The sequence below is a fragment of the Trichechus manatus genome, unplaced genomic scaffold, assembly GCF_000243295.1.
Source record: "Trichechus manatus latirostris isolate Lorelei unplaced genomic scaffold, TriManLat1.0 scaffold00024, whole genome shotgun sequence".
Lineage (NCBI taxonomy): Eukaryota > Metazoa > Chordata > Mammalia > Sirenia > Trichechidae > Trichechus > Trichechus manatus.
The window spans coordinates 3,294,730-3,321,695 of NW_004443960.1; the positions used below are offsets into that span (position 1 = coordinate 3,294,730).

General features: G+C 55.5%; 1 protein-coding gene across 1 annotated transcript; it reads right to left on the bottom strand.

The window, feature by feature from the left end:
* Positions 1-387: 387 nt before the first annotated feature.
* On the bottom strand, positions 388-26,453 carry SLX4 (SLX4 structure-specific endonuclease subunit). Its single transcript, XM_023728438.1, has 14 exons — positions 26,280-26,453; positions 20,875-21,099; positions 18,817-19,006; positions 17,681-17,893; positions 14,630-14,838; positions 14,172-14,488; positions 13,107-13,374; positions 12,732-12,820; positions 11,352-11,498; positions 10,364-10,533; positions 6,378-8,584; positions 3,146-3,248; positions 1,263-1,679; positions 388-736 (listed from the first exon to the last, which is right to left on the bottom strand). Exons 1-14 carry the CDS (start codon positions 26,302-26,304, stop codon positions 388-390), a joined length of 4,929 nt encoding a protein of 1,642 aa, XP_023584206.1. The 5' UTR covers positions 26,305-26,453.
* Positions 26,454-26,966: the final 513 nt, after the last annotated feature.

Below are 26,966 nucleotides of genomic sequence, written 5' to 3' on the forward strand. Positions count from 1 at the left end.
GGGAGCCTTGGCGGCTGGGATTACGGTCCGAGTGCTGAGAAGAAGGACAGCCAGGCCCACGTGGCTGGGGCAGGATGAGCCTGGATGTGGCTCTCAGGACGTGGGCACACGCAGCAGGCGGGGCTGTGGGGCTTCTGAGACACACAGGGGCCGCTGGTTAAAGGGAAACGGGCTGCGGGCACCCACAGAGGGAGGGGCCAGTGGGCAACATGCTTGGAACACCACATCAGGGAGCGGGGTCCGCGGAGGGGCTGTCGTCACTGTCGTGGAGAGAGCCGGCGTGGTCCCACGGGGGCCTGACTCACACCGGGATCCTGGGTGCCCAGCAGGTGGCCACAAACCCCGGGGAGCTGCACCGAGTGTGGGGCGGGTGGGAGACGACCCCCGTCAATCCTGCCCCTTCTTCTTGCCCACGGGCCGCCATCTCTTCCTCTTGAGCTGCTCCTTCCTGGTGGCAGCGGTGGTGAAGGTGATGCAGTGGGTGTCCAGGAAGTCCAGCAGCTTCCCCGCGGCCACACGGATGCCGTTCTGCCTCAGCTCCGCCTGCAGCTCCGCCAGCTCCAAGGGCTGGTACAGCAGGACCTTCCGGTACAGGGCAGGCCGGGAGTGGATGTAGCGCCACACTGCCTCCTCCGTATCTGCTGCCCGGACGGCCGCCTGCGAGGCGGTGACCCCTTCCTCGCCCTCCTCGTCACCTTCAGACTCAAAGGCCGCTCCAAACTCGTGGGAGGAAGAGCTGACAAGAACAAGACGACAGCAATTTGCAAAACCTTGTCTCGCCCACCCCCAGCCCCCACCCCGCAACCAGGAGCCTGCTGAGGGCAGTAGAGTGTCCGCTGTGGCACCTGGAGTGTGGTGGGGATGACCCCCCAGGGCGGCAGGAAGCTCCTGACAGCGCTGCCCGTGGAGTTGGCTGTATTTCCCCGGCCGTCTAGCTGGGTCAGCTGGGCAGGGTCCCGCCCACACCCTTCACGTCAGTCACGCCAATCAGCCGGTCTCCACGGGCAACCAGAGGACACCATGAAGGAAAGCCAGGCAGGCCCCACTCAAGGGGGCGGGCCGAGCTTCTTTCAGGCCGAGGGGGTCCAAAGGCCTGCTTGAGAGGCCTGGGGAAACCACCTGCCTGCGTCTCCTGTGGTTTCAAACCCAGAAGGCAGTTGGCATTTCTGAACCACAGCCATTGGCCTCGCTTAGTCTAGCTCTCTGCCCTGCCCATCAGCGCAGCTGCGAGGCTCCCGACCCCATTACTCCCATCCGGTTACCTCTGTGAGCCAAACGACCCGTCGGTGCTATCCACAGAGGTGGCCGTGGACTCCTGGGAGGCCGGGAGCTGGGCATCACCATCAGAGCCTGGGGGTTCCTCCTCGGCTGGTGGCATGGGCAGGGGTGGGGGGCTTTTCCCAGGCTGCTTCCTTCTACGTTGGGGGCTCTTGATCTCAGTGGGTCCCTTAGGCCTTTGCGGAATGGGGCCAGTGGCGGCCTCCGGGGAGGGGTGGCCTCCTGCCCCTGAAGTCTTGGAGGCCTGGGCGGCATGGGCCAGGCTCTGGGGCACGTGCAGGGGCACCTGCGAGGCCGGGATCTCATCCTCAGAGTCCGACTCCAGGGTCTGGTGAGTGTGCTGGAATATCTCCTTCAGCTTCAGGACCATCCGGCGTCGGGGCAGAGGGCGGACTCCGAACCTAAATGGGGAAGCAAGTGAACGCCAGCGCTCGGCCACGCGCCTCTGTGTGCGCTCCGTGCCGTTCCCACGGATCAGTGAGGAGCGAACAAGTCTCAGCTGATCCAGTTAACGGGTCGGCGCCTGGTGTTGCGTGTCTGGTTTTCACGAGTGCTCAACGGCTAGCGTCTCTCCTGCGTGCCCGCTGAGCTTACTGTGAAGACTGTTCCAAAAGGGACATTCCCACAGCCCTCTGAGCAACGGCGGTAGCCCTAGAATAGTCGAACATGGCTTCCCACGGTCCCAAGTTGACGACCAGCGTTCATTTGGATGGGATAGTTTTGATGTCGTTTTTAAAAGTCAGGTCTCCTTACTAGAATGTTATGGTGAGGATCCCTCTCCATGACCATGAGCGAGGAGGCCTGCTACCTGGGGAGCAGCCTGGGGAGTCTCATCTGTTAGCTTCTCAGGCCTACGTACTTTGGGGACCAACATGTGGAGCTAGCGTGGAAGCCCAGGCAGCTCCCCCGACTCCCCAGGAGCCATGCACACCGCCTCCCTCCCAGCAGCCCCCACCACCCGAGCAGGCTGGACAGCCTTCCTTGGAAGCCCAGGGCAGTCATGTCCACCAGGAAAAGCAGGCTGGGCGTGACCCCGTAAGACCCAGGTGGTGGGACCCCTCTGCTGCCAGCTCCCTGCTTCGGTGAGCCTGGTTAGACACAGCAGGGAAATGGCCGCTATTAGCAGACTTTCAAGAACCACACTGAGTCTCGGGGGACATCTAGCTCAATCGGCATGACAAAATTTATAAAATGTTCTACATCCTACTTTGGTAAGTGGCATCTGGGGTCTTAAAAGCTAGTGAGTGGCCATCTAAGATACTCCACTGACCCACCCTGTCTGGAGCAAGGGAGAATGAAGAAAACCAAAGACACAAGGGAAAGATTAGTCCAAAGGACTAATGGACCACAACTACCACGGCCTCCACCAGACCGAGTCCAACACAACTAGATGGTGCCCAGCTACCACCACTGACTGCTCTGACAGGGATCACAACAGAGGGTCCCGGACAGAGCGAGAGAAAAATGTAAAACAAAATTCTAACTCACAAAAAAAAGACCAGACTTACTGGTCTGACAGAGACTGGAGAAACCCCAGGAGTATGGCCCCTGGACACCCTTTTAACTCAGTACTAAAGTCACTCCCGACATTTTACCGTTCAGCCAAAGGTTAGACAGGCCCATAAAACAAAATGAAACTAAATGGGCATAGCAACCCAAAGGCAAGGACAAGGAGGCAGGAGGGGACAGGAAAGTTGGCAATGAGGAACCCAAGGTTGAGAAGGGGAGAGTGTTTACACATCTTGGGGTTGGCAACCAATGTCACAAAACAATATGTGTATTGTTTAATGGGAAACTAATTTGTAAACCTTCATCTAAAGCATAATAAAAGAAAGGAAAACAAGTAAACAAAAAGAACCACACTGACCTATCCAGCTCTTTCTTCAGTACTGGTGTCTCCATAATGGAGTACCTTGGCATTGGGGTTATGGGCACTTTCGGGGGCAGGTTCTTCTTCTGATGAGCACCTTCTGGGTAGAACAAAAGAAACACATGGTTCAGCATGAGGGGCCTGGAGTTTCCACTGGTGACACCTGCCTGGGTCACCAAGAGAGATCTTTCACTTGAAGACCGCTGACCGCCATTTTGCTCCATGAAAGCAGTGACATCCACCCCATCACTGTTTGACTTTGGAATCACTGGGAAGTATTATATGGCACATGATGAGGGCCACAGCCATGTGCACACGGACGCTGTGTGAACGGTGCTCCTGGGGCCCTTCAGCCCAGCACGTGACTAGGTCTTGTGTAAATAAAAATGGTTTGATACAGTGACAACTTGAGACAGTGGGCAACACTGACACCTTTCAAGCAGGCTGAGAACTCAGCAATTTTTTACATCTCAGCAATGAAAAAACAACCCAATTGGGAAATGGGCAAAGGACCTGAACAGACATTTCTCCAAAGAAGATATAAAAATGGCCAATATGCACATGAAAAGATACTCCACATCGTTAGCCATCAGGGAAAAGCAGATCAAAACCACAGTGAGACACCACTTCACACCCACTAAGCCAAGAACTAAACGTGTTGCTGTTGACCCCGACCCGTGGTGACCCCATATCACAGAGTGGAACTGCCCCGTGGGGTAGCCAAGGCTGTCAGCTTGGCAGAAGCAGATCCCGGGTCTTTCTCTCTTGGAGCTGCTGGTGGGTTTGAACCACCGACCTTTCGGTTTGCAGGTGAGTGTTTTAAGCATTGTGTCACCAGGGCTCCCAACAGAACTGCCCTGCAGCGTCTCCTAGGCTCTAAAGCTTTATGGGGGCAGGTCACCAGGTCTCTTCTCCCATGGGGCCGATGGTAAGTTTGAACTGCCAACCTTTTGGTTAGCAGCCAAGCGCTTAACCATTGTGGCAGCAGGGCTCCTCTGACACCCACTAGGATGGCTATTATAAAAAAAAGAAACGGAAAATTACAAGTGCTGGCGAGGATGTGGAGACATTGAAACCCTCTTCCAGTAATGGTGGGAATGTAAAATGGCGCAGCCGCTGTGGAAAAAATGGTGCAGCTGTTTGGCGGTTCCACAGAAAGGGAAACCCAGAACTACCACATGGCCCAGCAATCTCACCCTAGGTATGTACCTGAGAAATGAAAACATACATCCACATAAAAACTTGTTTTTTAGCATAGTGGCGTTATTCTTAATAGCCAGGAAGTGCAAACCAGCGCGTCCATCAGCAGATGAAGGGATGAGCGGAGTGTGGTCTGTCGTACAGTGGGGTATTATTCAGCCATAAAAAGGAGTGAAGTTCTGATATATGCTACAAAGCGGATGAACCCTGGAAACATTTTCCTAAGTGAAAGAAGCTTGTCACAAAAGGCCTCATATTGTATGATTCCATTTATGTAAAATCTCTAGAACAGGCAAATCCAGAGACAGAAAGTTGATTGCCAGGGGTTGTGGGGAGGGAGGAGATGGGGAGTGACTACTTAGTGGTACAAGGTCTCTTTCTGGGGTGATAAAAATGTTCTGGAATTAGACAGTAGTAATGTTTGCACAACATAATGAATATTCCTAAAGACACTGAATTGTATACTTTAAAGAGGTAAACTGTACAGTATGTGAATTATACTTCAGGAAAGCTATTATTTTTTTTAAAAAATAAGTCAGCATTTTAAAGACAAATGGACGATTTAGGAATTGGTCCTTAACCTTTTTAGGGCCATGGAGCCTAGTGAGACTCTGATAAAAGCCATAACTCTGTCTCTGGAAGAATCTCACTTGTCACGCCCTGAGGCCCACCTCAGCCCTCAGGCTAAGGCCTCCTGGTCTGAAGTCTACCACAGCAGTTCTCAGCACCACCTGGGAACGGGGTTAGAAATGCAAATTCCCCATTCACCCTGGCTCACCAAAGCAGAAACTCTGGGGTGGGCCCCACCGCGAGTGTTAAGAAGCTTCCAGATGACCAGATGAGGCTGAGAGGAGCTGGCCTATGATGCCTGATCAATCTAGGATTTCAGGAGGAAATGAAACTCTAGGCCGCAGGCAGATGCTCTGCCCACGAGTGCCACATCTGTGTCAATCCCTGCTCGCCCTGGGCCTGCCCTGCCCGGAGCAGCAGCGTCGGGATGGCCTGACTCTGGGGACTTTGTCTCTCCCTGGCGCCAGAACCAGCACAGCCACTCGGCTAAGGGGGGGTTCTGGTTCACCCTCGCATGCGCTCGCTCTGCTCCCGACTTGTCCTCGCATGTCTGGTCTGCCAAGGAAGGGCCACAGCTCACACGTAGTCGCGTCCAATGAGCTGGGACAGGGAGTCCCTCCACCTGGGGGATGAGGAAGGACGGCAGGGCCAGAGCTGGCTTCCCCCACTTGCCTGACCTTTAAATTGAGGTGAAATTCACACAGTATGAAAGGAACCACTTTAACCCGCACCGCTCAGCGGCGTTGAGTCCACTCAGTGTTGTGCGGCCTCCACCTCTGTCTGTTCTAGGACATGTTCATCCCCCCAAAGGGAAACCCCAGAGCCATTAGCAGCCACTCTCCATTCCTCCCTGGCAACCACCAATCTGCTTGATGTCTCTGTAGATTTACCTGTTCTGGACATTTCCTATAGGACTCACACAGTAGGTGGCCTTTTGTGTCTGCTTGTTTCACTCAGCACAATGTCCTCCAGGCTCCTCTACGCTGTGGCGTGCGTCAGCGCTTCATTTCTCTCTGTGGCTGAGTAATATTCCATTGTGTGGACGGACCACATTGTGTTCATCCATTCATCCGCTGATGGGCACTTGGGTTGTTTCCACCTTTGGGCGTACACCTAGGAGTGACTTGTTGGGTCATATGGTGATTCTATGTTTAGCTTTTTCAGGAACCAAACTAGCCCGACCCTAAGGTGCACCTGAGGTGTTTGTTGACCAGGTCTCGGCCTCTCCTGGGATACTCTGATCGTGTTCTGGAGTGGGGTCCAGGGACGGGGATTTTTAGCAGGTGCCCGGGTGACCCTTCTGGACAGACGAGTTAGGAAACCCTGACTCGCTGGAGAAGAGTATGTGCGACAGCTGCTTCCCTCACTGCGGCCTCCTCCGGGTCACGAGGATCCCTCCACGCCCGCCCCCTGGTGCTCAAGGCTCGGAGCTGTCTTCCTGAGCCCTCCTGTTACTTACTGGGTGTCTCTGGCCCTCCTGGCTTCCCCGCTCCGTCGGGACTCAGTCTCTGGGCCAGAGGAGGGACCTCCAGCGACTTCTCTTCTCCGCCCCAGTCATCCCACAGAGCCGAATTCAGCAAGCTCAGCCTGCTGCTCCCCGGGGAGCCGGCCCAAGGGGACCGCTCGCCAGCTCCGCCCCGCTCAGTGCAGCTCCCTCGAATGGGGGTGGTGCCCAGGGGGCTGGGGGAGCCAAAGGCCGCGCTGCCCCGGGCCTCTCTGGCCCTGTTGCTGGGGCTGCTGGTGCTCAGGGGGCCGGTCCGCTCGAGGTTCAGGTGGTCGATGGGGATCGGTGAGAGGGGCTCAACACCCCAACAGCAGTCATCAACTGGGATGGGGGGCTCCCCGAGCGGCAGGGGGCTGCTGTCTGCCTGGTGGGGGGCCACCCCCTGCTCCTCGTCACTGTCCTCCACTTCTACCACCTCACCCGCAGTGGCCCAACTCAGTCTCCGCAGCGGACTCGGAGCCACAGGAGAGACGCGCCGGCGGTGCCTGGGCTGCTGGCCTGAAGGGCTCGTGTGGGCTCGCCTGTGGCTCTCTGAGGCTCCTGGGGTGGCAGCAGCCAGACATGGTGGCGCCGTCTGGGGCACGATGACCGGAAATGTACTGGTGGCTTCGGTAACGTCCCTGTTTTCTGATGCGGCCCTGGGCCCGAGGTGAGCCTTTACGTCCACCGAAGTCTTGGACTGGAGGCCTGAGATCTGGGTCTGGGAGGAGCGGTGGCAGCCCCTGCTGGCCAGCGGGGTGGCGGGCACCAGCCACGACGTGTCTGTGGTGCTGGCCTCGGGGCTGCTCTCTGCCTTACAGAAGAGCTGGTGCCGCCCTCTGCCGCCTGTAGGGTCCCCGTGCTCCGGCTGCTGGCCCTCTCCCTGCTGCAGCTCGGCTGCCCTGCCTAGTGGGCTTGGAGAACGTTCCAGATCTGTGTCAATGTCGATGATCGAAAACAGCTCCGAGGACCTGGGGCTGACTTCCAGCACTTTCCTTTCCTCTGGGGGACCATTAGAAACGGATTTCATTCCAGTCTGTTCTAGCACCAGCTCTTCATCCGAATCCAGTAAGAGAATAACGTCCTCATCTCTGCCCATGTTAGACGGAGATCGTGGGGGTCTGGGGCCCAAGTGGCCAGAGTCTGACTGGGTCAGGTCAATGGATGGGGATTTTTCTGGGGAGACCAGTCCCCCTTTACTTTTGCATGCCCACACATACCCGCCTCCTCTGCCTTCCTGGTGGCCTGGATCTGTAAGTAATGCGGGGACGTTACTGCCCCTCCTCTGCTTTGGTGGCAGAACGGGGGACCGTGAGTTCTGGGAGACCACCCTGGACACTGCACTCTGCGATGGGGGCGTTAACGGGGACGAGCCACCTGTGCAGTGGGGACGGAGGTGGAACCTGGAAGGACTCCCACCCCAGGCGGGCTGTGCCTGCACCTGCTGGTGCCTGGGAGAACAGGACGCCTCTGCCTCTTTCTCCACGACCTTTTGCTCCACTTGATCACTTGTTATCCGGGAAGGTTCAGCGTATTCTCCTTGAGCTGATGGGAAAAGCTGTTCATAGTCACCGATCGAGGGCAAAGAGGTGCCTTCCTTCCCTTCTGCCCGGTGCTCGCCAGAAGGGCTGGAGGAGCTGGAATGGTGCAGTGTTTCCCTCGTGGCCTCCTGTTCACGGGTCTCCGTGTCCTCCTTGCCGCGGGAACGCTGGCCCAGGGAGGACGGGGGAGCTGACCGCTCCGCACTTTCCCATCTGGCCGGGGCCTCATCGCTTCCTTGCTCGGATGACTCCTTTTGTCCTACATCTTCCAGCTGCGCTCGGACCAGGATGCTTGCTAGGACACACCCAGAAGCTGGATGGTCCTCCCCGAGCTGGTCAGCTTCCTCGTCTCTCTCTGCTGCTCTTCCCTCTTGGAAGAGCTTCCGCTGAGTAGCTGCAAATTCATAGATTTCTGCCATCTCGGCTTCGTCCACCTTCTCGCTGTCTTCTCCGTGGCTCTCGGGTCTCAGCAGGGCCTCTGCTTCCTCTTCTTCGCCTACCCACATCGACCTCAGGAGTTCTTGGAAGTTCTCCGCCCTGCTTTCACAATTCTCCTCTTCCTCCTCCTTCCCGAGGCCACCCTCCACATCCATCACAGGAGGTGCTTGTTCGCACAGGTGGACAAGCTCACTCACGCCAAACCTGCAACACAGACACGTGTCAGCATCGCCCCGCGTGGAGGCGGCCCTCACGGCCCAGAGTGGGCTGAGGACCAGAGCAGACGCCCTTCCAGGGAGGCATGGCTGTGCCTCGTTCCTGGCCTCTCCCCCTCCCTTCAGAGACAATGTCCACCCTCGTGTCCAGCAACACCCCCAGGCCAGAGTTCTAGAAACCAGACACCCGTGCTACTATCAGGCGGGGCTCGTGGACTCCATCACTCCAAGCGAAACCGCACCAGTGAACTGGGCTGAGTTTAGGGTTATGGTGTCATGGGTTGAACTGTGCCCCCCAAATGTGTGTCATAAATCCTAATGCCTATACCTGTGGTTATAACCCATTTGGGAATGGGTTGTCTTTGTTATGTTAATGAGACAGGATTAGTGTAGGATCTGTTTCAAGTCAGTCTCTTTTGAAATATACAAGAAGCAGATTAAGCAAGTAGAGATGGGGGAAGACAGAAGCCACTCCACATGAAGATCACGAAGGGGCCAAGGAACAGAAGCTGAAGAGACAGGCCCTGTTTCCAGAAGTAACAGGGCGAGAGCCTGCCCCTAGAGCAGGCGCCCTGAATTTGGACTTCTAGCCTCCTAGCTGTGAGGAAACACATTTCTGTTTGTTAAAGCCCCCACCTGTCGTGTTTCTGTTATGGCGGCACTAGATAACTGAGACAATGGGAATCGGTGGGGCCTGCAAAACTGGAGAGCACACGCTGGCTTGGTAAAGGCGTTCAGAACACCATGATGATGCACGGCAGCACAGACCCGACGTCCGGCGGTCGGCAAAGGCCAAGGGGGTGTGCCGCCTGCTGAGGTTTGCTCAGTGCGTTTAAGAGCCTAGAGGCTGAGCGGGTCCTCGCTCAGCAGGCAGCTTGTGGTGACACAGCACAAGGTCTCACCTGTGGCCGTGAGCCTGTTGGGGATGGAGCAGCTCGCCTGGCAGAGCTACGTGCCACGTCTCATAGGACACGGGCGCAGACGAGCCAGGAGAGGGGGACACGCATTCCCTGTGCTTCCATCTCCTAGGACTTGGGAAAGGACTGCTTGGTCCAGCTTTAGTGGAGAGGCCATGGGACCCAGCTCAGGAGGCCACAGTGTTTGGGGAACAGAGCTGAGGCCCACTCTCCACCATGTCCAGGGAGCCACGGTGTCTGGGGGAGCAGAGCTGAGGTCCGCTCTCCACCGTGTTCAGGGAGCCACGGTGTTTGGGGGAACAGAGCTGAGGGCACTCTCTACCATGTCCAGGAAGCCACAGTGTTTAGGGGCACAGACCTGAGGTCCGCTCTCCACTGTGTCCAGGGAGCTAAAAGCCTGTGACTTGGCAGAGGTCCTCAACAGCCCTGGGCACTCCCACCAGGCCCGCTCCGGCCAGTGATGATGCCCTGTTTCCAAGGTCCTCACTGTCATAAACCTTAGATTAAAAAGTATTAAAACCAGCCTCATTTGTGACAGTCTCAGCCCCGGCCTTTGTGCAGTTTGTGTTGTCTACCTGCCTGTTGCTGCCAGTTGCCGTCGAGCCCACTCCGACTCAAGAGACCCCATGTGTGCAGAGTAAGACTGCCCCATAGAGTTTCCAAGGCTGTGACCTTTCGGAAGCAGATCGCTAGGCCTGTCTTCCGAGGCACCTCTCAGTGGGTTCGAACCGCCAACCTTTCGGTTAGTAGCTGAGCGCTTAACCATTTGTGCCACCCAGGGACTCATCAACCTGTGAGTCCTGGTCAGTTAATTTCAAGGGCTGTGAAGTCAACAGGAGGACGAGCCTGACCTGAGGGCCAGAGAGCGCAAGTTGGAGGCCAGGTGGGAGGGCCAGCCAGTGTCCGCAGTGTAGAGGTAACACAGGAAGGCGCAGGCTGCCTCAGTGCTGACGTCACTCAGCAGGACGCGCTGGGTCCTCAGGTCCCCATCTTCCACAGCAAAGAAGCCTTCGCTGTTTACCTGAGGGTGACATAAACAGAAGCCTTGTTGGTTGCACACGCATCACTTGGAGGAAGACAGATGGCCTGGGACGTCCTGACTCTCAGGTCCTATCAACAGGCCCAGGCCCAGGAAGCAGTAGCCGATGCTGACTGCCTTAGCTGGCCGGGAACTCTCCAGGTCAGGCCCTAACACCTCTGTTTTCTACATCAAAATAGGGATGGGTGTTCAAGAACCCAGGTAGTTCCCTCTCGGCAGATACATCAAAGGCTCTAGAACTTGCAGAGAGAGATTGGCAGCAGACTCAGGTTCCTGCAAGGTGGACACTCAAGTCAAACCATGTCAGAACAGCGTCAGAGCAGAAGCCGCTGAAAATGGCCTTCAGCAGCTCAACCTCAAAGGGCTTGACTAGGAGACTTTCTCATTTTGCAAACAGGAACAAAGGAGCCAATTCTGGAAAAAAGGGATTTTCACTCAACCGAACAAAAAAATCTGATGTTTTGCAATCCTGAGGTCTTCCCCTCATACCACTTCCTAACCTCGAACTTGTCCTTCTCTCTTCCCCATTGAAGCGTATGGCAGCGGAGGGGAGAAACGCTCGTTCAGGGCAGTGGTGAAGGCACGGAGGGGAGGGAGGAAGACAGGTGAGAACGAGGGAGGGACGGGGAGTGAAGAAAGCTCAAGAGAGGATGAGGAGACGGGAAGGGAGGGAGTTCAGGGGGCCGTGAGACTGACTGGAGAGAGGCTGCTCGGAGTGAGGAAGAGGAACGCCAGCGGGAGAGGCACGAGGGAGAAGAGGGGGAAGGGCACACGCGTGAGGAGGAAGGGGCTGTACTTACGTGCTGGATGAGGAGCGGACACCGTGCGTAAAGCACAAACTTGTGGGCGTAAAGCACCTCCCCACTGTCCACCTGGAACTGGACGTCGCTCAGATGTGGGTTATTGACCATGGACCCGAAGTCAGTAACCAGCAGGCTGAGGGAGAGCTGAAAGGGGGACGACGGACAGAGAGTCAGTGTCTACCCACTGCCCGCTTCTCGGCCTGAGCTGTGCCACATTCACACACACACTGGGGACGCTAGAGGGGCGAGATCAGGACCCTCTATCCGCTCTCCAACACGGCCCCTCTGCTGGATTCCACCCTTCTGTGGCCTTGAGGCCCTCAGCAGCCAGGAACACCACAACATGAGCTGCTTTCTCACGTTCTCTACTACGATGAATTCCCTGGCCGACGACGTACAGGGCCAGCAACGGAGAAGCTGAACAATCACAAGGACGTGACAACGGCATTAGCAGCTACTGAGCCAGGCTAGGTGCCCCACCAGAACCTGCAGCTGTTGAGTCGACTCCGACTCATAACGCCCTACAGGACAGAGAACTGCCCCACAGGGTTTCCAAGGCTGTAATCTTTATGGAAGACGGGTTCGAACTGCCGACCCTTCTGTTATCCGCCAAGTGCTTTAACCCCTGTGCCACCAGGGCTCCTCAGGTGCTCTGACAGACTGCGTGTTCAAACCTCAGAGCAGCCTGTGAGGAGCGATTATAGCCCGACGTGACAGACGAGGGCCCAGAGTCCATGCAGCTCAGGGACCTGCCAAGACGTGCGCTCCAGGTCTGTCCTCTGAACGCCCGTGCAGTGACGTCGCCAGCCCGGGCCTTGAGGTGATGGACAGTTGGTATGAATATCCTCGTGGGATGATATCCACTCTAAGGAAGGCCCAACTTCTAACCCCACTAGTGAGCAACACAGAAAGCTGAGCTGCTTAGCGAGGCCTGGCCAGGACCCACACATGGTGGGCGCAGTGAGTGCTTAGCAAGCGAGCGAGAGGACCAGGAGCCGAGCGCACAGATGCCCAACAAGGGCGACCTCATGGGGCAGTCGGCCCTCCCTCTGACTCCCAGGACAAAGCTCGCTCTTGGGCCGGTGATGGCGGTAACCCACGTACTTCAACAACAGAAGAAACACAGGCTTTGGGCGGTGCCCTGAGAACACAGGAGGCTCCCCCGGGCTCTCACTGGGTTCACATCACAGGCTGTAGGATGTGGTCAGCTTCCTGGGAAGCAGAGACACTTCATGAGACAGCAACGGAAGGTGTAAGGGCCCAGAGGCCGGAAGCGAGCCCACCTCATGAACACTAGACAGACAAAGAGCGGTTAAGACCATGACGAAAGAAGTGAGGGCCAGACGGCATGGCCATGGCAGGGGTCCCCGTCCTTACCGAGGTGCCGCTGCCCCTCTCCAGACGCTGCTCTTCAGGCGGCAGGACGAAGCCCGAGAGTGGGAGGCTGCTGGGCACCAAATCTATGGCTGAGAGAAGGATCTGTAGGTTAGAAGACGGGCGCCTGAGGGAGGTGTTTGCTGTCCGAGGACATCTCTATTTAAAGCGGAGAGTAGCCTAGATAACATCGGCCAAATGACCGCCTGACCACTTACTCTGGAAACTGTGACACATGTACCTACTTCACATTTACCTGGGAGGAAAGACAAAAGCAGCCACCTACAGTACCAGGATGAGCCATGGAAAGTCTGACCCAAGCTGCCACCACAGTGGCACGGGGACCATGGGCCAGCCAGCATCTTCCCGGTGTCTCACCTGCTTCTCTGCCCCAGCTGGCCTGGCCTCTGCTGCTGGACCCCTGGCTGGGACTCAGCCCCTCTCCCGCCAGGTCCACGAGGTCCTGCAGGGCCTGACGCTCCCTCTGGCTGGAGGAGGGTGACGCCTTCCTGGGGTCGGGCTCCACTGGGTCCTCTACGGGGTTGCAGCCCGCAGGAAGGGAGCCACCGGGGGTGAGGGGCGCCCGCACATCCAGCTGTGGCTGGTCAGGTGGCGTTACTGGCCGCTTCGGCTCCTTCATGAGGCCCTAGAATAAGGCAGAAAGCCCACCCGGCCGTGTTATCACCGTCACTCACGGAACAGAGGGGACTGGCTGGGGGAAATGAAGGTGAGCCTGTTTTCATTCGAAAACTGCAGAGTAGCTCGAGGGCTGGAGGACGAGGGGCCCGGGGTGCCAGCCACAGCCCAGGGCAGCCCTGTGGAGTGCTTCTCCTTCACTGCACGAGTTTGGGAAAAGGTCCCTGGGCCCCGTCCTCCTAAGCAGTCACCAGCTGCTGTCAAGTCAACCCCAACTCATGATGACCCTGTGTGCATCCGTAGTGGAACCGTGCTCCGCAGGTTTCCAGTGGCTGATTTTTCTGAAGTACATCGCCAGGCCTTTCTTCTGAGGCGCCTCTGGGTGGACTCGAACCTCCAGCCTTTCGGTGAGCAGCTAAGTGCGTTCACCATTTGTGCCCCCAGGGGCTCCTCCTAATAGCCTAGGTGGCCTCAGGCAGTGAGCACCCGTCCAGGCCCAGCTGTGTCAGAGCTGCCTGCAATGCTGGTTTAGGATGTGGACTCCGGGACCCCATCGCAGACAGGTGATGTCAGCAGCTCCGGGGCGGGGGCTGGCATTCTGCTCTTTAAACAAACTCACCAGGGACACACTAACTTTGGAGAACCAGTGGGCCTCCGCTCCTACCAGGGAGACAGTCGCCACGGCCGACGTGCCGGGCCTTCCCCCCTTCCTCTCCTGGGACTGGCCGCTCCCAGCCCCGGGTGCCCTGCGGCTCTGCAGCCCTCCCCAAAGCCTGTCCGCAGGTGTATCCAAGGCGGGGGCCTCACCTGGGCTGGCCGCCGGGGCACAATCGGTGGGACCAGGCCTGCCGTGTAGAAGGCCTCCGAGGCCCAGGTTCCGGCCAGGGCGCTGCCCTCCCACAGAAAGCTCTGCTTCCCTTCGGGCCGCTGCAGCCGCCAGCTGGCCCTCTCCGCCTCGTTCTTTAAGAGTCTGCTCGCAGGAAGGGGCGGCATGCTGGACAGCTCCACCTCCTCCGCAAAGAGCGCGGCCACACGCCCCTCCATCTGTTGCCTTGTGGCCTCGGAGTCCTGGACCAACAGCGGCGGCAGGGAAGTAGGGAGTTTCTTCTTGCGGCTTTTCTTCTCTAAACATAAACAGAAGCAGCACGGTCAATAATGGAGCCTGTCCACCATCCGGAACCCGGCAGTCGGCTCTGAGCGAACAGCAGTGCACGGAGGCTCTCCTGGGTCTGCAGCCCGGCACCCCCGCCCCCGCCCCCCTGCACCTGCTCCTGGCTTTATCCGCTCAGAAAAAGCGCTCTCCAGTCTGAGCGCCGGCACAGTCCTGGACTGTTCCACCTCTGATCGGGACAGAGCCATGGCCACCAGCAGGTCCTCAGATGGCACCTCGGGCTGGCTGACCTTCTGCCTTTTCTGGGGCTCCTTCTTGCTGGGGATTCCTTTCCGTTTCAGACTTCCAACTTGAGGGCTGAAGCTTAAAAGGCGGCCAAAGAGGAGAGTGAGTGAGGGCTGGAAGGGCGCCGCCTACCTGAGGCCTGTCCACAAGGGACAAGAGAGCGAGGCCTGTTCTCAGTGGGGACATGAGGAAGCGGGCTAAATGTTCTCCTCAGCGGGGGGACCGGCCACTTCGGGGTCTCACTGTGCTTATTCTACTGCCTCAGGTGAGGCCACGTGATCCTGGCAAAAAGTCCAGCATGGGTCCAGATATTGGTCGGTGGTGCCGGCTGCGCGTGGAAGGATGTGGGTCCTCCCATGTGATGCTGCCCAGCGGCTCCAGCGGACGTAGGGCCGTCAGGGATACCTGCACGCCCCGGCCCAGCGGCTCCCAGTGGATGCACAGAGCCGTCAGGGGTACCTGCACGCCCCAGTCCGGCGGCTCCTGGTGGACGCACAGAGCCATCGGGTACCTGCACGCCCCGGCCTGGCAGCTCCTGGTGGACGCACAGAGCCGTCGGGTACCTGCACGCCCCGGCCCAGAGGCTTCTGGCGGACGCAGAGCTGTCAGGGGTACCTGCACGCCTCAGCCCGGCAGCTCCCGGCGGACGCGGGGCCGTCAGCGGTATCTGCAGCCCCAGCCCGGCAGCTCCCGGCGTACACAGAGCTGTCGGGTACCTGCACGCCCTGGCCCAGCGGCTCCTGGCGGATGCACAGAGCCATCAGGGATACCTGCACGCCCCGGCCTTGCGGCTCCCAGCCGACGCAGAGCTGTTGGGGATACCTGCACACCCCGACCTGGTGGCTCCTGGTGGACGCAGGGCCATCAGGGGTACCTGCACGCCCCACACATGGCCAAACCCATCCAGCGGAGTCCACAGAAACAGCAGGACACTTGATGGCTCTGTGCCAGCTCCCTGGATCCCCGCTGGCTTCTGCCTGTCTACTTCAGATGCCCCTCAGACAGTCCTGTCCACACCTGCCAAGGAAGCGCCCTCCCTTCCTCCAGGGCCCCAAGCATTGCCTCTGCCCATGGCCTGAAGGAAAGGCCTTCTCACTTAGCCGGCACCCTGGTCAGCTGACTCGCTAGTCGAGGTGCAGCTCTCAGGCTTCCCGGCCCATTTGGTGTAGAGGGCTACCTGGCTGGAGAGAACCTAGACGGCCTGGGTGAATCCCACCAGGCTGGGTGCAAAGCAAGAGGGAAAAGGGCAAACCTAGGTACCACCAAGGTCTAAGTGAGCCTTACTTCAGCTCCCACTTCCCGGGAACCCTGTATGATAGCCACAGTCTTCAAGAGGGAAGAGAGCTGCCCCAGAGCCTGGGGTCCCTACATGTGGCAGCTGCCACGGGCTGTACCTCCAAGCCCAGCGGGCAGGGCCTGGGGGGGTGTAAGTATGTAAGGGTGCACACAGGGTGCTCTGACCCCACATTCGTCAGAGGAATTCCAACCACCCCAGGGATCCAGATATCCCAGGCTTGGCCTTAGGGGAGGGGAGTTCAGAGTCCCAGAGAGGGCGTCCCGCTGCTTTAGCGTTCTACTCTAACAGCTTTCTGAAAGGACCCGCACACATTCTGTGTAACTTCCTGGAGGTATTAAAAGCCAGACATGTTGCACCTGAGCAGGGGGTTCAGGTGGTCCCGCCGCAGGTGAGCCCTGGCTTGGAGAGGTCCATCTAGGGCCTCAAGGTTTCCGTCTCCCACGGAAGGAGCCCTGGTGGTGCAGTGGTTAGGTGCTCAGCTGCTCACTGAAAGGTTGGTGGTTTGAACCCACCCAACCACTCCGTGGAAGAAAGACCTGGCTATCTGCTTCCATAAAGATCACAGCAGCCTAGGGAACCCTCTGGGGCCCCGCTGGCGCAGCGGTTAGGAACTCTTCTGCTAACCAAGAGGTCTGCAGTTGGAATCTCCCAGCAGCTCCTTGGAAACCCTATGGGGCAGTTTCTGTCTGTCTCGGTGGCTCGCGACTCGATAGCACCAAACAGCAAGTGCTCATGTGCTGAGACACAGATGGCTCGCTGGCTGAAAGACGTGACCTCTGCCCTCCCACTCTCAGTGCTGGCCCCGCTCGGATGCCCAGAGCCTGTGTGCACGCCGTGGCGGACACACAGGGCCGCTGTGCTGGTCTTCCCTTTGTTCTGGCAGCTCGGGTTTGCACCCCTCTCAGCAGGGCCTATTTGAACACATTTGTACTTAATTCATGCAAATTTTTTAAAAATAGGGTGGTGTGGTTCTGTCTCACTGACTCTTTGAACTACACCAAATAATCTTATATTGTTTTTGTTGGCAGCCACATCAAGTTGATTCTGACTCACAGTGACCCTACAGGACAGAACAAAACTGCCCCATAGAGTTTTCTTGGCTGCAATCTTTATTGGAGCAGATCGCCACATCTTTCTCCCACAGAGCTGCTGGTGGATTCAACCGCCAACCTTTCAGTTGGCAGCCGAGTGCTTAACGGTTGTGCCACCAGGGCTCCTTCATCTTATATCAAGACTGAAAATTGGACCACACTGAGGCGGAAGCCACACTGTACGGGGCGTAACACGGAGGAGGTGAAGTGCATTACCAAATGTTAGCCGCCGCGGTGGGCGCCGGCTGCTCGATCACGGGGTTGGAAAACTCTTAGGAAGGACCTGGAGGAAACCATCCCAGTCCTTTCCACAGACCTGGCTGAACCGCCACTTCACAGCCTTCAAGGACACAGGAGCTATCTCCCCTGAGACCCTTCAGAGACTATGCCTTATTTTCTCTGTAAATCTTTCATTACCAGAAATCAAAGGGGGCTCTCTGTCCCTCCAACGTTGTAAGAAGTCTTTTTAAAACAAACCAGAGTACAAACACTGTTGCTTAGCGTCTCTGATTTACTTGTCCTTCGGACTCACCTGGATGCCGTGCGGCTGCAGCCCGCGTCAAGCTGAGCCGTCTGCAGCCGCACAGCCTGCAGCAGGAGCTGGGGGCCAACCTCCATCCTCACCGCACACTGTTTCAAGTGGCTGCTTCTGCTCTTGGAGGTGAGAAACAGCTTGCCACAAATGGGGCACTCAGGGATCTGAGGGGCGGAAGGTCTTAGTGCCTTTTCAGCCTCATCCAAGCACCTAGAGGGAGACAGCAGAGAAGAATCAGCCTCCTGGTGATATGGATCGTAGGCAACAGGGATCCACGTCCCCACCGATACACGGTGGGTCGAAGCATGTTCCCCCACCCCATCACCTCCACCCAGCATGGACGTCTCTTGGCAGTGTTGCTGCATGTAATAAGTCAGCCTGCAGGTACTCAGTTTAGGTATCTGTTAGCAAAGGTGGCTAAAGAAAGCAAGGACAGATTAAACTCAGTTTTCAAATGGCCCAGCAATTGCACTCCTAGGAATACACCCAAGAGAAATGAAAATATACGTCCACACAAAAACTTCTATACAAATGTTCAGAGCAGCACTATTCACAACATCCAAAAGGTGGCAACAACCCAAATGTCCATGAACTGATAACTGAGTAAGCAAAACGTGGTCTCTCCATACAGTGGATTGTTCGGCCACAAAAGGAATGGAGCTCTGATACCTGCTGGAACTGGGATGAACCCTGAAAGCATTACGCTAAGAGAAAACAGCCAGACCCAAAGGCCACATTCTGTCTGAGTCCACTGACATGAAATGCCCACCACAGGCACATCCACAGAGACAGATGAGGGACGGCCTGGGGCTGGGGGGCTGGGCGGAAATGGGAGAGCCAGCTTAAGGGGTCTGGGGTTTCTTTTCAGGTGATGAAAATGTTCTAAAATTGATTGTGGTGATGGTGGCACAACTCTGAATATACTACAAACCAATGAACTGGACACTTCTGACGAGTGAGTCGTACGGTACATGAACTGTATCTCAGCAAAGCTGGTAGAAAAAACAGGAAGGAAGGAAGCGAAGATGGAGGTGCCGCTGCCGGGGCGAGGGCTGTCAGGATTCCTGCCTCAGCCCCGGGCGGCCCTGGGCTCCGGCTGCGCCCTAGAAAGCTGACGTGAGGGCTCCTCCTACCTGTTCACGTGCTGCTCCCTCCGCGTCACGTTCATGGCGGAGAGGTTCTTCTGGCAGATCTGGCAGAAAAACCATCCCTCATCCTCCAGGCCCTCTTCACGTGTGGGTGCTCGTTCCTGCGCCAGCTCCTGCTGCAGGGCCAAGGCCACCGCGCCGTCGCTCTCTGTGGCAGGGGACCCGGGCCCACAGCCTGAGGAGAAGCCCCAGAGACCCATGAGGATAAGCTCCAAGCACAAGCTCACCCGCACGCGTTGCACAGCACGGACAACGACAGGTAGAGTGTGGAGAGCCCAGCCCCCAGCACCGCTCTGCAGGCCTGGTGGCACGGCTCGCCTGGTCCCCAGCACTGCCCAGTGAGAGTCAGCACTCCATGGAGCTCCTAGAACAGTACTGGCAAATCTACCTATGCCTCATAGTCACCTGGGAAGCCTGCGAAATGCTGGTTTGGATACAGCAGGTCCAACTGGAGCCTGAGCGTGCATTTCTGACCAGCTCCCAGGCGCCGCTGCGGGTCCATGGGCCATGGGGGGCATATCCAAGGCCTAGAGGACTCACCTTTTGTTTCTGTTAAAGCCGGCTACCTCAGGCGTTCGGGTGTGCACGGCTCCTATGCCGACAAATCAAGGGCTTCCCTTCAAAGCTCAACCTCTCCTACTGCGGGGACCTTTAACGCCCGTCACAGAGGAGCTGGGTCAGAGGGCAAGGCCTTTCTGAGAAGGTAGACACCAATGCCTCAGCAGAATGTCAACTCAGGGATGCTGTAGACCTTTGGGTGGTCTGAGGATCCTCAGTGCTCTCAAGGGGAAACTGCAAACGCAGTGCCCAGAGAGCACATGCTCACTAACTGGAGGTCTGTCAATGAGGCACCCCGGAGGCACAACGGTTAAGTGCTCAGCTGCTGAGCAAAAAGGCTGGTGGTGGCTGGAACCCACCCCGTCACCCCACAGGGGACAGACCTGGCGATCTACCCTCATGAAGATTACAGCCTAGAAAACCCTCCAGGGCAGTTCTGCTTTGTCACGTGGGGTCGCTATGAGTTGGAATCGACTCAACGGCACCCAACAACAACTACAAGGTCTGTCAACATGGTTTCTTCCCGTTTCTCTTTCTCTTGCACATTCTCGTCAGAGATGAGCATCTGTATGGTTTAGGGATAAAGGACAGGACCACCTGACAGGATGTGCCGCACGGGTGGTGCAACAGGAAGCACAGAGCACCTGTGACGCATTCTTGCCAGAATGTCGGACCTGGATCTGATCAGACCTCCAGTTTACTTACAGGGGGTTAGAGGAAGGGGTTAAATGACACCACGGGAAATAGACAAATCCAGAAAGTGGGAAATTGTTTATAAGACAATTTTAAATTGACTTCAAGAAGTCAATGTCGTGAAGAAGAAAAAAGGTGGAGAACTGTTCTAGGCTCTAGGCGTTAAGAGATGCCGAGCTGTGACCACACGTGGTGTGTGGAGTTATAGTGACTCCTCGTTCAGAAAAAAGAAAACAGCTATTGAGATATCCTGGGGACAACCAGGGAAATTAGACCCTGGACTGGGTACCAGGCAACACTATGGAATTAGGTGTGATCATGGCACTGAAGTCATGTAGGACCCAGTTCTTCTTAGGAGATGCACACTGGCGTATCCAGGGGTCAGGTGTCATAATGTCTAGAACTTACTTTCAAATGATATATTTCAAATGTATATTTACAGAGCGAGATACAAATATAAATGGCGAAACGTTAACAATTGTTAAATCTGGGCTGAGGGCATTGGGGGTTCATTGTATCATTTTTTTCAACTTTTCTATATGTTTGAAATATTTCATAATAAAAATTCAGGGAAAGCAAAAGAGAAATAGGTACCTCGTTAGAGAAGCTAAGTGAGAAAAGTTTCAAGGGGCTTCCTTCTCTCGCGAGAGACAGTGAGCTGCCACAGGTGGAAACCACCCGGCAGAGAGCCTGCCCAGAGCAGACACGCAGTGACTGCTGGTTCCTTCCTGTCTCCCTTTTCCTGGAGTTATAACTTATCTCTGTTCGCAAGATGAAACATTCCCGTCATACCATTCCCCACCATCGGCTCCTCTTGAGGGTCCTTTGGGATGTTTTCTGCAATCTCAGCCTCGAGTGAGCACGCTCCGGAAGCATGTTTCAGACGTGCGGGGTCTGCTCTCTTGAACTGCTGCATTCGCTGGAGGACCAGCTCTGCCGTCCGCGGCTTGGAGGGACTGGGAGGCACCGCGGTCAGCCCGGAAGAGGGGAGCTGGGCATCACTGCTAGGAGCACCCTCTAGCAAGGAGAAAACATTCACTCGCGTCCGTTCTCGCTGGAGAAGCAGAAGACTGTTCCCCCACGTACAGATTAGACCCAAGTTTCAAAGCAGTGCTTCACCAACTAGAGTAGGCGTGACTGCCAAGTGGGAGGAGGACTGGCTGGCTGTTGGCAAACCTCGCTGTCGTGGTAATACAGACATAGTGACAACATTCGTGACAGGAGAGGCGGGTGGGGCGTGACTGCTAATGGTTACAGGGTGTCTTTCTGGGGTGAGGAAAAGGCTCTAAAATTAGATAGTGGTGGTGGGTGCACAACCGCACAAATACACTAAAAACCCCTGAACTGTATACTTTAAAATGGTGAATTTTATGGAATAAGTTACATCTCAAGAAAGCTATTATTACAGAAATATTAACAACAAACATTTATCTCTTTCTAGATCAGAGGTTCTCCTTTAACTTGGGGTGCACAGGTGCCTTCAGGTCTTTCTGGCCTCCCACGGACCCCTGAAGTTGTAAGTCAATTTTGCAGGTATGCATGTGGGTGCGGTTTTCTGGGGAATCGTGTACAGCTTTCCTCCCAGTCGCAGAGGAGCATGAAGAACCTCTGTTTCGCCAACATTATGGAAGCCTCACAACCGTCTCTGTGGGCTAAGTCTTTACCCAGTCTCCTGAGACGAACTGCTGACCACACGAGAAAAAATAATAAAACTTTAAGATCAGGTGGTGAAGGTAAGAAACACTTAGAACTCAGGAGCCCAAACTTCTTGTGCTGTTATAAATGCAAGGGTGGTTTCAGTTCTGCATGAACAAGGTATCCTAAGCCTATGCTCAGTGTGCTAAGGGCGGCAGAGGGTTAAAGCTGCTTTAAACAAATAAACAAATTAGAAAATAGAATAAAACGTCTTGGGTCGAAAAAGGAAAGACCTGAAGATCCCTTGGGACATAAACCCACATGTCACCCTCATACTGCCTCCTCAGTAGCCTAGCAAAAAACTGGCTAGCCTGTTCCAGCTCACCTGCTTTGGAATGAATTTGAGAAAACGAATTATTTTCATGCTCTTGTAACTCATGTCAACTACATAATGTAAGCATCACTAGAAACTTCTGAAAGAGCAGAGGGCTCCAAACATAGTCATGCAAAAAATTCACACAGGGATTGTATTATTCATGACTGTTGTTTAAAACAGAGCCCTGGTGGCACAGTGGTTAAGAGCTACAGCTGCTAACCAAAAGGTCAGCAGTTCCAATCCACCAGCCGCTCCTTGGAAACCCTATGGGGCAGTTCTACTCTGTCCTGTAGGGTCCTATGAGTCGGAATCGACTCGATGGCAACAGGTTTGGTTTTTGTTTTTTTGGTATTGTTTAAAACAAGAGTCGGCAAACTATGGCCCTCAAGCTGACTGCCTGTTTTTATAAATAAAGTTTTACTTGGGCACAGATACACCCATTTGTTCACATACTGTCTCTGGCTGCTCTTGCACCACAAAGGCAGAGCTGAGTGATCGTGATGAGACCGTATGGTCCCCAAAGCCAAAATACTGACTTTCTGGCTGTTTTCAGAAAGTTTTCCAACCCCTGGTTTAAAGTGATACAGATCACGTCTAGTTCCCCGTGGAAACGTCTGGCAGTGGCTCATGCTCGTTACCTGACTGGGTGCTCTGCGCACTGTCCTGGGGCGGTGGCTGCTCCGGAGCAGGCGTGGGAGCCAGCACACGGCCCTTCCCATTCACCGTGGGAGCTGGTTCCCGCCCCTGTGACTTGGCAGCCCCTTGAGTTTTAGTCCTCGTGGCCTGGCTGCCAGATTGCGTTTTCTCCTCCGCGGGGCCGTGAAGGGTTTTGCTCTTGGTAGTTGTTCGTTTGGGCCTTTTCGGTTTGCTTCTTATCTGAGTGCCGTCTGAGGCCTTTTGCTTCTTCCTTTCTCCCGACAATTCCTTGGTTCCATTCTTTTTCACCCTTTGGAAGAAGCTGGCGCAGAGTTCTTTAAAATCATCATCTGACTCATCCATCATCTGACCAGCTTTGAGGTGTTCAGGTTGGTTTTCTGAGGGGAAGGGGCTGACCCGGGTGCAGGCGCACCGATGAGAAAGTCAAGCGAGGTACGCCTGGCCCGGCCTCGCTCAGATACCCTGCTTCACAGGGCTCCTCTCCCCTCCTCACTGAGATTCCTGGAGTTTGCCCGACTGAGCTGTAAGTACCATTTGCTCCTCCATAATGATTTCAGATGTCTTTCTTCAAATTGGGCCTGCGGTTAAACAACATGTTTTAAACTTCCCTCTGTGAAAGTTCACATGTGAGAGAATGCTTTGTGGTTCGATAGATGCCTCTGAGATAGAATAAACATGACTTTGGTGCTCAGATGGTTCTTCAGACTTGCCATGGTGGTAGAGCAGGTTTGGTCCATTTAATTTCACATCTGTGGAGAACCAAAAGCATCTAAGTGTCATGAACAGACATTGTGATTTTATGCCATTTCTTCCAGGAAAGTACAAGAGCAAGTGGGGTATGGAGAAAGTCTTCAAACAATACCCCTGTCAAATACTCAGGTGCTGCCTGGTTGACACCGACTACGGGACACCACAACACAGCGGGGAGACAGACCCAGAAACCCGTTAAAAGTATATTCTTCCACAGGCAGAAGGATGTGTGCATTTTGGGAGAGTACTGTTTTTACTGAAATTTGGGAAATAAACCCCATGAAGGGCAGTCACTACAGAAACAAGATGATCCCTAGATCCAGAAAAACTAGCTCCTACACTGGTCTAAGGAGCCCTGGTGGCACAATGGTTAAGCGCAGCTGCTCACCAAAAGGTTGGCAGTCTGAAGCCACCAGCCACTCTGTGGGAGAAAGACCTGGCGATCTGTTCCTGGTAAGATTACAGCCTAGGAACCCCTATGGAGCAGTTCTACTCTGTCACATGGGGTCGCTATGAGTTGGAATCAACTCCACGGCACCCGACAACAGCAACAATGCTGGTCCAAGGCCCACAGCTACTAGAAGCTCTATCAGCAGACCCTACAAGACTAGAAACACACACTGAGTGAGCGAGAATGAAACAAAATGCCCCCGAGCACTTGGGAGACAAAAGACAGGAACACAAGAAGCTCGTCCTTCATGATAGAACCGATTTTTCAAAAAAACCCAAAAGGCCCCTTTGCTCCATCCTCTCACCCCAGCAAGAGCTCTGCAGACTCAGGTGCCTGGAAGGCTGCCTGCATGCAGGCCTTGGGCGTCAGGGGCATGATTACTTACTTTGGCACAGTTTAGTGGGGTTCAAAAATCCAATGTGAATGACCCAATGCAATCTCCACTGACCAAGTAACACGACTAATCATTTCACTCTCCTGAGCTGGGCAGATACACACACCTAGAATCTACTTTGCATGGCTGGCTCATTCTCACCTTCGATGTCACCTGCTCAGAGAAGCTTTACCTGGTCCTTTACAGAAGCAGATCCTCCCCACCACGGCATTTATCACCAGTTATAATCGTATGTGACAGATAACATTTATTGAGTGCTTACTGTTTGCCAAGCACCCTCCCAAATGCTTCACAAGTCTTTAACTCATTTAGTCCTTACAAGGAGCCCTGGTGATGCAATGGTTAAGCGCTCAGCTGCTAACCAAAAGGTTGATGGTTTGAACCCAGCAGCATGGGGCTCCATGGGAGAAAAGACCTGGCAATCTGCTCCCATAAAGACTACAGCCTAGGAACCCCTATGGGGCAGTTCTACTCTGTCACATGGGGTCGCTGTGAGTTGCAATCGACTCGACGGCACCCAACAACAACTGTCCTTACGGCAGTCCTACCTCCTTTATAGCAAGCAGACAGGCCCAAGCAGAGTGAACAACTGGCTCAAGTGCACACAGCTTTCAACGTGGCAGGGCTGGGAGCCAACGCAGGCAGGCTGGGTCCAGACGGGCAGCACTTATATTTTTAGTCATTTACTTATTATCTGTCCCTCTTAAGTGAAAACATCACAAGGACACAGGCCCATCTGTTTTATTTTGTATTCTCCTTGGCTGATCCGGTGTCTGACTTGGAATAGGTGCTGGACAATGATCTGTGGTATTAATTAACTGCAGAGTTCGGTATAAACGGAGAGAAGAGAAAGCGGTGGGACAGGAGGCTGCAGAGAGAAGCAGAGGTCAGCTCACGAAGGCTTGGAACGCCAGACTAAGCAAACTGAATTTTCTCCTGTTGGAGGTGGGGAGTAGAGAGAGCCAATTCCACCTCCTGTGCAACTGCGCTGAGTCTCTACATCCCGGTTGATACTAGTCTTACAACAGTCCATCTCCTGCTGTTGTTGTTAGCTGCTCGAGTGGGCCCCCAACCCATGGCGACCCCATGTGTTACAGAGTAGAACTGCCCTGTAGGATTTTCTTGGCTGTAATCTTTGAGGAGTCTCTGAGTGGCACAAACGCTTAAGCGCTTGTCTACTGGCTGAAAGGTTGGTAGTTTGAAGCCACCCAGAGACACCTTGGAAGCAGGGCTTCAAACTGTTGGTGCTCAAACCCCTGCTGAGAATTTGCATTTCCACCCTAGACACACTGAATCAGAATCTACATTTATTATCTTATGTATAATAAATTTTAAGGACCACTGCTCTACTATAGGGTCGCCTGGGAACTTGTTAGGAAGGAACCTGTTGGAAGCCCTGTTTGGCCGATGGCCTGGCAATCTGCTTCCGAAAGGTCACAGTCTTGGGAACTCTATGGAGCAGCTCTGCTCTGCACACTTAGGGTCACCCATGAGTTGGAATCGACTTGACGCTAACTATCAACAATCATTACGGAAGCAGTTAGCCAGGCCTTTCTTCCGGGGAACGGCCAGGTGGGTTAACCGCCAACCTTTAGGTTAGCAGCCTGTCAGAAACAGCCTGGCCACCCAGGCCCCTGTCCATCCCCTACATGCGTTCAGTCAATGTTTGCTGAATGCGGAAAGGGGTCCTCGGAGACTGCAGGCTTGCAGAGGGCAGGGGACTTGCACCCACTCGGCTTTGTATCACGATCGCGCCAGGCCCACCACGATGGGCGGAATGAATAGACGGATGGCAGCGGAGCGGACCCTCCCTCCGTCCCCCAATCCGGCGTCACACGGAGGGGGATCGGGGACCAGCCTGGGGCGGGGCAGCCAAGGGCTCTGACGGCTGTTAGCATTCCGATCGCGGTGAAAACTCCGGGCGCCAGACGGACCCTCGGGCCGTGACCACCGCAGCATCCGGATCCACCCCCTGCCCCTTCAGGCGGGCCCTCTCCACCCAGGCGCGGCTGCTGCCTCTACACCGCGGCTGCGAGCCTGGCGAGGCCAGAGGGCCAGCGAGGGAGGTGGGAAAGAAAGGCCCGCGGCGACAGCACCGTTTCCTCCAGGGTTCAGACTCCCAACCCCAAAGCCCGACTCCTCCTACCTCAGGCGCCGCCGCGGCACCGTCTCAACGGAGAACGACGCGCCTGCGCGTGCGCCGCCCGACACCCTCGCGAAGGACTGAGTTTGCGCAGGCGCGGAGAGGCCCCGGAAACCCGCTTCCCATCGTTCTCTGCGGCCCTGGACGCGCGATGGAGAGCGTTTCCGTTCTGCGCGAGGCGGGGCGGAAGTACCGTGCCTGTCGGGCTCCGTGGCCGAGCTTCGTGCTGGGCTGCGGCCGCTCCCGGAGAAAGTATGGTAAATGGTGAGGGAGAGTCAGGGTGAGTTTGGGGTACTGTCGCAGTCTTAAAGTTTGATTCCATCACAGTTCACATAGGAAATGTTCGGTGGTACAATGGCGGTCCCCTCGGAGCGCATCTGCCTGTGGAGTAGACAAGAGTAAATAGAGTAATTTGGAGAGGCACCAAATTGGGCCTAAAAGGCCGGGAAAGCTTCCTTCTGGGAATATAAGTCGAGGC

Excerpts from the sequence above, each read along its gene's own strand:
- SLX4 (XM_023728438.1), bottom strand. The coding sequence starts at position 26,304 with ATGCTGCGGTGGTCACGGCCCGAGG. Across the intron at positions 19,007-20,874 it reads GGAGCCGATGGTGGGGAATG|GCTGTGGGCCCGGGTCCCCT; the intron begins GTATGACGGGAA and ends GCTTCTCCTCAG. Across the intron at positions 13,375-14,171 it reads TGCCCCGGCGGCCAGCCCAG|GGCCTCATGAAGGAGCCGAA; the intron begins GTGAGGCCCCCG and ends GCCTTATTCTAG.